The sequence below is a fragment of the Xenopus laevis genome, chromosome 5S (assembly GCF_017654675.1).
Source record: "Xenopus laevis strain J_2021 chromosome 5S, Xenopus_laevis_v10.1, whole genome shotgun sequence".
Classification (NCBI taxonomy): Eukaryota; Metazoa; Chordata; class Amphibia; order Anura; family Pipidae; genus Xenopus; species Xenopus laevis.
In genome coordinates this window covers 137,482,825-137,496,043 of record NC_054380.1, presented here as the reverse complement: position 1 = coordinate 137,496,043, position 13,219 = coordinate 137,482,825, and the positions used below count along the sequence as shown (strand labels likewise).

Sequence of the window (13,219 nt, the reverse complement as noted above, 5' to 3'; positions counted from 1 at the left end):
TTTCAGTACATGTTTCAATAAAACACTTAAAATGGCATTGAAACTATTTTAAATATGGAGAATGGAAGCAGATCTTAAAGAAAACAGATCTTTTTTTAGGCTCGTTTTGGCATGATCTTTTGACGCAAACCTGGGTTCCCCAAAACCACGTAAATGGTGGTAAAATAGAAACGTTCAACTCATTTAAAAAAAATAATCAGGCTTTGAAATAAAAAAAAAAGAAACAAATCAAAAACTTCTATATGTCCTCACATTTTTCACCTCCTGTGTACTTGCAACGTATACATTCATTTTGTCAGAGGGAAGACAGCCACTGACTTCCACTAGAAGAGGCTTCAATGTAAAGAAGCCTTTATTTCTTTCCTTATAAAATTATAAAGACAGCTGATAACTGTAAACTGGACAGAATAACTGTAGGTTTGCCCGTTGGCTGCCCATTTCTATACAGCCCATCGCAGGCCACTCTTGCAGTAAAGGAGTCAACATCAACATACATCAGAGTGCAAAAAATTAGGACATTAAATGGAATGCAGGCACAAGTTTAGATGATTGTCGCAGATATAAAGTTTGCCAGATCGTGATAATTGCCATTGATGCAGATAGGTTTTTATGACTATACTATAGACACCTGTGATGTGGTGCAATAGATCAGATGGGTTATTGTTACTGTAAACACCTGTGATGTGATGCAAGAGATGAGATGGGTTAGGGTTACTCTAAAGATCTGGGACATGGTGCAAGAGATGAGACGGGTTATGGTTGCTCTAAAGATCTGGGACATGGTGCAAGAGATGAGATTGGTTATGGTTGCTCTAAAGATCTGGGACATGGTGCAAGAGATGAGATGGGTTATGGTTACTCTAATGATCTGGCAAATGGTGCAAGAGATGAGACGGGTCATGGTTACTCTACCGATCTGGGACATGGTGCAAGAGATGAGATGAGATTGGTTATAATTATGCTAAAGATCTGGGACATGGTGCAAGAGATGAGATTGGTTATAATTATGCTAAAGATCTGGGACATGGTGCAAGAGATGAGATTGGTTATAATTATGCTAAAGATCTGGGACATGGTGCAAGAGATGAGATGGGTTATGGTTACTCTGAAGATCTGGGACATGGTGCAAGAGATGAGATGAGTTATGGTTACTCTGAAGATCTGGGACATGGTGCAAGAGATGAGATGAGTTATGGTTACTCTGAAGATCTGGGACATGGTGCAAGAGATGAGATGGGTTATGGTTGCTCTAAAGATCTGGCACATGGCACAAGAGATGAGATGGATTATGATTGCTCTAAAGATCTGGGACATGGTGCAAGAGATGAGATGGGTTATGGTTACTCTAATGATCTGGCAAATGGTGCAAGAGATGAGACGGGTCATGGTTACTCTACCGATCTGGGACATGGTGCAAGAGATGAGATTGGTTATAATTATGCTAAAGATCTGGGACATGGTGCAAGAGATGAGATGGGTTATGGTTACTCTGAAGATCTGGGACATGGTGCAAGAGATGAGATGAGTTATGGTTACTCTGAAGATCTGGGACATGGTGCAAGAGATGAGATGAGTTATGGTTACTCTGAAGATCTGGGACATGGTGCAAGAGATGAGATGGGTTATGGTTGCTCTAAAGATCTGGCACATGGCACAAGAGATGAGATGGATTATGATTGCTCTAAAGATCTGGGACATGGTGCAAGAGATGAGATGGGTTATGGTTACTCTAATGATCTGGCAAATGGTGCAAGAGATGAGACGGGTCATGGTTACTCTACCGATCTGGGACATGGTGCAAGAGATGAGATTGGTTATAATTATGCTAAAGATCTGGGACATGGTGCAAGAGATGAGATTGGTTATAATTATGCTAAAGATCTGGGACATGGTGCAAGAGATGAGATGGGTTATGGTTACTCTGAAGATCTGGGACATGGTGCAAGAGATGAGATGGGTTATGGTTGCTCTAAAGATCTGGCACATGGCACAAGAGATGAGATGGGTTATGGTTGCTCTAAAAATCTGGGACATGGTGCAAGAGATGAGATGGGTCATGGTTACTCTAACGATCTGGGACATGGTGCAAGAGATGAGATTGGTTATAATTATGCTAAAGATCTGGGACATGGTGCAAGATATGAGATTGGTTATAATTATGCTAAAGATCTGGGACATGGTGCAAGAGATGAGATTGGTTATATGCTAAAGAACTGGGACATGGTGCATGAGTTGAGATGGGTTATGGTTACTCTGAAGATCTGGGACATGGTGCATGAGATGGGTTATGGTAACTCTGAAGATCATGACACCATGATAGAATTTGAGAGAGTGTAAGGGGGTTATTTATCAAAGGTCGAATTTTAGAATAATGTGATTTTTTTAAAACTCTAATAAATTTGATTTTATTCACAATTCGAATGGTATATTATTTAAGTAAAAAACTAAAAAATAGTCCCAACCGGAAATTTCGAATCAAATTCGAACTCCGGAAAAACCCCTAGAATATGGTGCATCAAATTTTTTTGACGCAAGACATTTTTTCACTTATTGGAGTCTAAGGGTGGCATTTTCATGGTGAAACTTAATGAAAATTTTTGCTAATCACTATTAACATTTTCATATAGTTCAAGGGACCTCTGCCATTGACTTTTACATAAATTCGGCAGGTTTTAGGCAGGACTGTATTTAGGTCCGATGCTGCCCTAGGCACCGAACCTAAACACGTCCCCTACGCGATGTCACACGGACGTCGTGGAATTGAGATCACTTGACATGCGCGAATGACGTCACCACCGCCAACCAGCCCCCTAGCCCCAGCTCTTTCACCGGATTTCCTATGGAAATCCATGGTAGAGGCAGGGCAATTATAAAATAAAATACATTTATAGGCACCCGAGGCGCCCCTGGTTTTAGGTGGCAAATATTCAAATTTTTGAGGGGTCTGGCTATAATAAATATAACTTTAAAATTCAAATTTGAGTTGGTGGTTTTAAATTCCAAAAAAAAAATCTAAATTTGAATTTACCATTCAAACCTTAGTAAATTGGCCCCTAAGATTTATGTTCAATAAAACCATTAATATTGTTAGCATGAATCACTTAAGTTAAAATGATAAAAATGAAGTTGTTGGTATATAGAAGAACATACTATTTTCGGGTATGTATACGAGTGTGTGCATTTAGCATGAATTGAAGAGGTGTATACAGCACCCACAATCTCTGTACTGGAAGCTCCACAAAGATCCAAAAATACGTAGAGATCATTCGGCAACTTTATACCTGAACCAAACAACAAATTAAATGCAAATGAAGCACAGTTTTTGCTTTTAGACAAACAAACAACCACAACCTGGTTTTAAGGAACAGTATTATACACAGACACATTACCCTTGGTTTTGTGTTAAAAAAAAAAACAACAACAGCCACAACCATAATAATGTTTAGAAAATCAAACACATACAATTTAAGGGGAATCTGGTTAACAAACCAATCACTTAAAAAAAGAAACCATCCTTTTTTCACTGAGGACCTTAACAACATTTCTCAATGCACTAAGTACATTTTATCCATGCAAAATTACACAAACATTTGAAATTTTTTCACTTTTTTATTATTATTTTTCAACACCAACATTATGCATTTCTTTGTTAATTATACTGGTTAAATTGCACAGCCGACGGCTGTCAAATATCAGATACATCATATACATATTTTATACATAATTTGGACAACACAACATTACACACCTTGGAAAAAATGTTTTATTTTTGTATTTTTTTTTTCTTTTTTGCGTCCGGACTATAGGGTTGATGGAGAAGTCTGTTAAAGAGTTATTTCAAAAAACAAAAGCTACGATAAACAAGTAAAATGGCTTAAACCTCAGAAATGCTGGGAGAGGGTGTAGCATGGCGGATACAGAAGGCAGTTTCAGCAGCAAACGGATATATAAAGCCCTAAGCTCCTACTGCCATTGGAAAACAAGGTGGCCAACTTTAAGCACAATGTGCACTTGTTTTGGTATCGGCTGCTGAAAGAGCCTAAAGTATGAGCAGCAGAATAAAAGCAGCATTCACTCACTCACTCACTCCATTTCTTACGTTGGTTGAATTAATGGGAGGTGCATTTTTGCCATTCAAGCTCACATTAGCCATTGGAGGCTGCTGTATCAGCACCTAGGGATGTCCCAACCCTACCGAGTCTCCTGAAAACCCGATTCATTAACAGTTGTGGTCACAGACGTGATTCATGGGAAGTGGAAGCACCATGGATTATATCTGATCAGCTCGCTGATTCAACAAAGCCAACCCAATTGTTCCGGGTCCTGTAATAAACGGAGTAACTGGAACTGAGGATTTATGGTCAAGACACTGAGGATGTTGGATTAATTCCTTTCAGAGGCCAGAAATTTGCATTAAAAACACGAGTTCTTGTTAAAGATGAGCCTCTAATTGGTGAAATACCTACATTGTGGATTTTAAGGGGCACATTTACTTAGCTAGAGTGAAGGAATAGAAGAAAAAATCCTTCGAATTTCAAATGTTTTTTTTGGCCGCTTCGACATTCAACGATTCTAACTAAAAATCGTTTGACTATTCGACCATTCGATGGTCGAAGTACTGTCTCTTTAAAAAAACTTCGACCAAGTACTTCGCCACCTAAAATCTACCGAACATCAATGTTAGCCTATGGGGAAGGTCCCCATAGGCTTACTAACAATTTTCTGATCAAAGGAAAATCGTTCGATCGATGGATTAAAATCATTCGAATCGTTCGATTTTTCCTTAGATCGTAGGAAATGTGGTAAATCCTTCGACTTCGATATTCAAAGTCGAAGGATTTTACTTCAACGGTCGAATATCGAGGGTTAATTAACCCTCGATATTCGACCCTAATTAAATGTCCCCCTAAGTGTAGGCATTTTAGTGATTCAAACAGAGCAGAGCAGCTTTTGGATAATTCGGAGACAGCGACTTTTATTGGTTCATTGTCAAAAAGCCTTGGAATACCCCAAAGGCTCCCATTGTCATTGGTTCAAACCCAACAGTCTTTAAATAATCTAAAGGCACCCATTTTCATTGGTTCAAACCCATGTCTTTGAAGAGTCCAAATGCAATGCTTTGCACCGGCTTTAAGACAGAAGTCAATGAATACACCAAAGACTTGCTTTCTGCCACGCAACTTTGGAATAATTCAAAGGCACTCGATTTCAATGGTTTAGATCCAGTGGTGTTTAAATATTCCAAATGATCCTGTCCCGTTAAATTTCAACCCAAACAGTCTTAATGAATAATCAAACAGCATTTTTTTTGTCTAAACCCAATGGCCTCTGAAAGGTCTTTTAAAATCATTCCTGCTCAACTGGCGGCAAGAAAATAAAATCATCTTTTTACTAAATCTGTGACAAAAAGAAAAAAAATATTTGATGTATTTTTGATAAACAGATATTTACTCGTAAATGGAGCAACCCAGGAGATTTTAGCTTTGTTGACCTGAAATTTGCCGTGATTCTTCCAAAACAAGTTATTTTTGTGCACTTGGGTCAGAAGGCACAACTTTTTATTAAAATCATAAGAACAACTGCTTTTCTCTGCTTTTGAGGATAGTGGGATGAGAATTAAAAGTGCAGTAAACATTTATTTTAGCCAGAGGAAACTATACTGTCTTGTTGCCCAAAATAAGCAGCTTCGCTTTATCCTATGACTCGATTTGAATTTGGAATTAAACTGCGAAAAAACAAATGAAGAGACTGCGGTGACTGTAAATCTAGTGTATAAAAATGTTACAGTTCTTAGATATAATCAAAAATACAAAAACTTAGTTTCAACAAGTTATTGTTTAGTGCTAACCATTACAGTGCAAGGTTCTTTACAGTAAAAGTTGTGTATATGTATTACAGTAACACAGACAGCCTAAAACTATGTAGAATAGGTCCCTGATGATAAAAGTTTATTGTTTTATTTTCTGCACCAGTTTAAGAGGAACCCACGCACAATAATGGTCAATTACTTTACTTATCTACATTTTTAAATTTAAAAAAAATGAATGAGACAACAACTTTACGTTACCGCACATACACGCCTATCTTTTTTTTTATATTTAAAACGCATGTTAAATTTTACCAGTCAAATAAACTGAAAAGGCTCCCTTTTCTATACTGGGCCATTTTTAAATTGATTATATTTGTGATGGGATTCAAAGCATTTTGTCACTCTGATCGATTAAGTATTGGGCCTTATTTATTAAAATCCGAATTTTTCTGAGTATATAGAATAAAAAAAAGCCAGACTAAACTAGAATCCACGATTGGACCTTATTTATTATTAAAAAAGCATGGATTGGGTAAAAACTCTATAAAATCAAGTGAAAATCTGAACTGTGCGTTTTTTGGGGGTTTTTTCTTGAATCGCTTGATTTTTTTCAGGCTTTTTTCCTGAAAAGTCCAAATTTTTCTGATTTTTGCCCAAAAAGCCCAAAATTGTTGGATTTTCGGTCTAATTCCAGCGCAGACTACAGAAACTTCCAAATAGGATAGAGACCTACCATTGACTTATATACAACCTCGCCAGGTCTGAGATGGAGTATTTTCAGATTCACACTTTTTCCATCCTTGGGGTATAATAAATCTCCAAAATCTGAGTTTTTTTCCCCACAAAAAAAAAAAATCGGATTTTATAGTTAAAAACTAGATTTTTTAGACTTTAATAAATATCCCCTATTATGTTGCAATAGACAAGCCAGGCTTATATATGACCTGTTCTTTTATCTTATTCCTGGTCAAATGAAAGCAATGAAAAATGGTTTCAAAACATAAAAAGAAACTCCCAAGGATAAAATTATATTTTTATCATATGTGGATCTTTCATCATCGTATTATCTTTCTATTGTATTTTTATCTGAATGTGTATATATATATATATATATATATATATATATATAAATTTCAAATCTGCTTATACACACACACACACATATATATATATATATATATATATATATATATATATATATATATATATATATATATATATATATATATATATATATATATATATATATGTGTGTGTGTGTGTGTATAAGCAGATTTGAAATTTGAACTACTACCAAACAGTAAACTGAGCATTTCAATGTTTACAACACAATAATTAAAACAGCCAGTAAATATGGAAAATGCTCTTAAATGCTCTTCCTAAAATGTTAGGAAGGTTAGATATCCAACTTACTACAAATATACAGAAGCAGAGTTATTAAAAATCAAAACGTGAGAATTTTCAATTTTTTTCTAATTAAAAAACTCAAGAAATTAGTATTCTACAAAATCTGAAATTTTTGTATCGAAAACTTGAGTTTTAAAATAGCTTGAATCTTCAAAACATACCTCCCATTGAAATATATTCTATATTATATTTTATTTCTTTTTTTTATTAGAGTTTGAGTTATTGTTTTCATTTAATAATTCTTGAAAATTTAATTTTCAAAAACGTTATTAGAATCACATTTTCGAATCAATTTTTAATAAATCAGCTGCATACTTTTGGTATGAACAGAATTGGTGTGATTCATATTTTTTTCCTGCTATTTTTTGGCTGCACCTGGCATGACTAGTCACTAGAACTTTACGTGACTTGTCCAAGTAAAAACTTAACTGACACAAAGGTCCCCAACTTTCACCTAATATCCTAGAAATCATAGATTTTATACTGTGTCAACTTCTTTTACTCTTTCACATGAACACCAGGGCTTTCCGATTTCACATCTCACCACCTTTGAAACTACTGTACCAACCTTACATAGAAGATACTATTTTTCCAATATTTTCTAATATTTCCTCTTCAAAATATACTTCTCCTCATAACTGTAAAAACAACCGAATGCAGAAATCCATTTTTTCGGCTCTGCACTGGCCCATTTGTATAGTTTATGTATAGATGTTGATAACTAGTACTTGTTGTAGATGTATTAAGTATTAAAGGAAATTAAAAAAATACAATTACATGTAAAAAAATAAATTAAACATTTAAAAAAACAGAGCCAAAGGTATCCTAGAAAATGTTTAAAAGAATAACCATGCCAAGAGTGGAGAAAGTTCTAGCTTATAGAATGAAGTTCTATGTATTGTTAAGCACTAGTAATATTTTCTTGAATGGCAGGTACGTGTCACAACTTCGGCCAATACGCCAAAGTAATCTCCAAGAATGAGGGGGTGATTTACTAACAATCATATTTTAATTTTTTTCCACAAATCACAAAAAATTTGTGGTTTTCTAAAAAAAAATAATTTGATTTTAAGTAAAAAAAAAAACACACAAAAACCTGTAAGGCGAAATTTTGCCAAGGTCCTATAGAAGTCAATGGGAGATGCCCTGATTCTATTGGACATCTTTAAATCAATTCAGACTTTTAGAGGTTTTCAGATTTTTTCCTCCACTATAAATTATCAGAAAATCTTGAATTTTTGAAGAAGATTTTCAAGGCATTCTTATTTTTAAGCACATCGTCCAGTGGATTTTTTTTGTTTGTACTTTTTTTTATTCTGATTTTTGAATACATCTCCCGACATTCATAGTTTTAGAGTTTGTGAGTTTAATCGTGGTTTCCAAAACCTCTAAAACCACTACACAACCTTTAATAAGTAAGCCTCCATGTGTTATCTGCTTCCCAAGAGACACAAGTGTGAATTCAAGACCAAAATCTAGCTCAATAAAATGCTAGTACTGCACATTAAAAGTGAAAGCAAAATAACAATTTGGCCTTGAATTTGTGTATCTGTAACACACGCATTTTGTTTGGTCACCTTTATATTGTATAATTATTCAACATACTTGTCCTTACATAATGACTTTAAAATAAGCATAGAAACCACTTTTTATATACTAGTGGAAATAAAAATGACATTGTGTCACAGAAAGAGATAGCACCCATTTTACAAACCGGTGATAGAAACTGATTTAATGGATTATAGTACCAGGCTAGGTAACTTTATCAAAATCCATCAAAATTGAAAACAATTCTTCCTTCTAGATGGACTTTGTATGGCTTTAGGTTCATGAAATATTTGTGCTATTTTAGAGACTTTCTAAATAATTCATGAAGCTAGTCTACAAATAGGATTTGTAAATTGTCTTCTCATTCTAGTATATTAACAACTTTGACTTTCAACAGAAATAATCATTTTTTTAAAAAAAAAATTCAACCTTTTAAATACCCGAATTTGTTTAGCACCTGTGAACCTGTGGGCATTTTGTGCTTGCAGAGCTGACGGCCTTTATATTGGGAATAAAAAAAGTAGTGAATAAGTGAAAATACACTATAGTACACTAATACACTTAAACACCACAGTAAGGAGCATATTTAGCAAGGGTCGAAATTCGAATTGAAAAAAATTCGAAATTCAAATTCAAAAAGACCAACCGAAATTAAGTGGAAGTTTTTATTTTGTCGAATAGGTCAGTTTTCAATCGAATAGGTTCGTATTTGGCCAAAATCGAATTGAACAAATTGAAGGAATAGCACATTTGATCGAATTCGATTCAAAGTTTTTCCCAAAAAAAACCGTAGATTTTTTCAAAGTCCACCAGTTGACTCCAAATAGGTTCTAGGATGTCCCCATAGGCTAAAACAGCAATTTGGCAGGTTTTAGATGGTGAATGGTCAAGTCAAATTTTTAAAGAAAATTCACCTCAACCTTTGATAAATCTGCCCCTAAGTCTTAGCAGTTATCAAAAGAATTTCCATGGAAGAATCCATAATACAATTTCAACAAATGCACTACACTGGTGTGTTTTTTTGTTTTTATGGCATATGTAAATGTTGTGTCAACTCCAGACAGCCCAAAGTGATAGTTATAAAAACACAATAAATCGTCTTTGAAACCCCATAATAACTAAACTCCAATTTCAAACGACAACTCCGAATTGGATCAACAAATAAACATTTGAAATATTTAAAATAAATATTTGAAATAAGTTTCAACTGCAAATATACAAATAAAGTGTATACCATAGTATTAATGTGGCAAAATGTCTGAAATTCATAGGCATAAGCTAATTCTTATCATGTAAAAATGAACAAAGAAAAATTAAGATATGATGTGAGAGTTTAGCCCACAAAAAATTCTAATTTTCATACGGAATTAAAAAACACAAATGCAAAGAGCTTGGATAAAAAAGAATAGAGATAATCAGACAAAGATATTGTGTGTTTGCCTAATTTTAAAATATATCCATACATGCAAAATATTTTAAAATTCTTTTAGAGGGATTTAAAAGCTTTCTATTGAGTTTACTTTGCAAAAAAATCTAGTTTTGACCTTAAAGGTTAAAAGGTTCTAAATTATAGGGGGTTATTTACTAAGCTCCGAATACCCGAAATTTCCCGAAATCCAAAAAATTCGTGATTTTTTTTTATAAAATCTGACTTTTAAAAACCCAGAGGGCTAAAAAGCCCGAATATAAAAACACTGCATCTCAAACCTGTCTAGGTTGTATAAAAGTCAATGGGAACAGTCCCATTGATTTTTAGTTGTGTCGGGAGTTTCAGCAATTTCACAATGTTTTCGGAGCTTTCGGGTGAAAAACTCTGAAAAATTCTGAGATTTCGGGAAAATTTCACTAAAAAATTGGGAAAATCTGAGCTTTTCCTACAAAGCAAATTTTCGGGAAAATATAATAATAAATAAGCGTTAAAAACCCGATCGGGTAAGATCGGAGTTTGTAGCAGCCGATATTGAGATAAATTCGGACCTTGATAAATAACCCCCTCAGAGTGTCTTAATTTTTTATTGATTTGCTTTAATCTAGGCAGAAGACCTATTATAAAATACGATTTTGTAGACAATTTTTATTTCATTTAAATACGATTCTCACATTTCTTTTCTCACTTTTAGCACTTTGATTTATTAGGTAATAATGTTTAAAAAAGACACATATCCACCAATAATATATCTGCCTTTTTTTAAAAACAGAAAATAATTGAAACATTAGACTATATATAAGAAAAATAAAAAACTCAACTGATTTCATTAGATATGTTATGGCAAATATTTGTCAATTATTTTATCATAACATATTTTTATCATATTATTAATAATTGTAATTATTAATAATAATTAGAGTATGTTCTAAAGGTCTTCGACTGATGCAGAAGCCATTATGAATTATTGCTAGGTTTTATGAATTTGAAATAGCAGTCATTTGTTAAATTCCTAAATGCACCAAGAGTTTTTTTTAAAAAATCTAAATATTGTGAGACTAGTTGTGCTTTCTCCTTAAATAAAAAATACCTATTGAAGTTATTTTAAGCTTCAGAGTGACAAAATGCTTGAAAGATTTTGGAAGATTTAACTAACTTTTCTTCATTATTTATAGATATAATCATTTTCCAACTGTCCCTCATGGACACAAAAATAGTCAAAATACTTCACAGTAAAAAAATAGAGATGAACAGGCAAACTGTTAAATTTGCTCCTCAGAGCAAATGGCGCTATCAATGCATTCATGAAATGTACAATTATCCGATAATTTGTTGAGGAATTAAAAACTGTTGCTGTATAATTCTGTCAAAATATCACCTATGTTGGTGCAATTTTATTATTTACATAAATTATTGATATTTCTCAGTAGCTTATGTTACATCGCAACCACGACCTCTACGTTTGAAACGTCAATAAAAAAATTCTCATAGTTTTTTTTAATTTACAGTAATATTTTTTGTAAGTATTGTAGTTTATCACCATCATGTTTTTGTGCTTGACAATTGACAAAACAAATATATGGGAAGACTAAAACAACTTACCATGCCATCCACCTTACATAATTTTTTTGGGTAGGGAGATAAAAAAATAAAAATAAAATCAGGAAACAATTGATCATAGCTCCATGACTAACATTTTAAAATAATAAATAATTCTTATTTCAGCTGAGATAAATTCCATTAATTATATTACATGTTTAAAATCGTCAGTAGTCTTCATCTATAGAGAATAAAGATATCCTCAAACTTTGTTTTTATTCTAATTTTGATAACGTTGATATAATGTTCTCTAGACATTCAACTATTTTGCTTTTACTGAAGACGAAAGGACATTTTGCCTGAAGTTTTTAGGGACTTTTTTTAGTATTAAATTCGATATATGATGGGATGTGTTATCAGGAACCTCACTATCCAGAAAATCTCCAAACTACAGCACTGCCCTGTCCCACTGCTACCTGTTTAAGCAAATAATTCTTCATTTGTGTCTCATTTGTTTTTTATTTTAAATTAGTAGAGTACCAGTACCTTGTTCTTGATTCATATTGAATTTTATTATGGGGGTTATTTATCAAAGTTTGAATTTCAAATTTATGTGAATTGTTTTACTCTTATAAATTCAAATGTACTTGAATGTGAGGTTATTTATGAAAAAATTTGAACGTTTACAATTAGTGATGGGCGAATTTATTTGCCAGGCGCGATTCGCAACCGATAAAATTTACGAAAATTGGCTGGTGGCAAAAAATTTTGGGAAAAAAACGGACGCTGGCATCGAAAACGAGACGCCAGCGCTGTTTCGTGAATTTATCGGCACAAATTCGCCCATCACTATTTACAATTCGATTTAATTGGAACGACCGGAAAATTCGATTCATAATCGAATAAATCCAAATAGCATTTTCCAGATTTTGGGGAATAGTCGAATTTGAACTGTTTCCAAGGTCGAGAGGTGATAAATCTCACATTCAAATTCACATTCGAGTTGGTTGTTTAAAATTTGAATTGGTGAGTTTTGATTAAAAAAAATTCTAATTTGAACCTTAATAAATCTGCCCCTATCTGTTATATATTACTAATGTGTGAATTTTCTCCTTGCATAACTTCACCAAAGTATTTTAACAAAGCATCTTAAATTTACCAAATATTTAAAAACAGTGTGAGACAATTGTACCGAATTTTGTTATATCTGGGAAATTAGCATGCAGGATGAGACATAGATAATGATATGAAGAATGGCTGCTCTCTAAAATGGCAGTTAACCCGCTCAAACATGGAGTGATTTCTCTGGTGAAAATTCATTGTGCTCTTAGACAATTGGCAAAGATGTATTGGAGAAATTTCACCAATGCAAAGATAATCTGCACAAGCTTGTCATAATAATATTTATTAATGCCCTTTTGTCCGGGGCTACGTACAATTTTACGCTTATCAGATATTGTTAGCCATGAAGAAAAAAACGTTTAGAAAAA

General features: G+C 33.5%; 1 protein-coding gene across 1 annotated transcript; it reads left to right on the top strand.

The window, feature by feature from the left end:
* The first annotated feature begins 700 nt into the window (after positions 1 to 700).
* Positions 701 to 2,337, top strand: LOC121394137 (S-antigen protein-like). Its single transcript, XM_041564147.1, has 2 exons — positions 701 to 923; positions 977 to 2,337. Exons 1-2 carry the CDS (start codon positions 845 to 847, stop codon positions 2,335 to 2,337), a joined length of 1,440 nt encoding a protein of 479 aa, XP_041420081.1. The 5' UTR covers positions 701 to 844.
* Positions 2,338 to 13,219: the final 10,882 nt, after the last annotated feature.

Excerpts from the sequence above, each read along its gene's own strand:
- LOC121394137 (XM_041564147.1), top strand. The coding sequence starts at position 845 with ATGGGTTATGGTTACTCTAATGATCTGGCAAATGGTGCAAGAGATGAG. Across the intron at positions 924-976 it reads TTACTCTACCGATCTGGGAC|ATGGTGCAAGAGATGAGATT; the intron begins ATGGTGCAAGAG and ends AAGATCTGGGAC.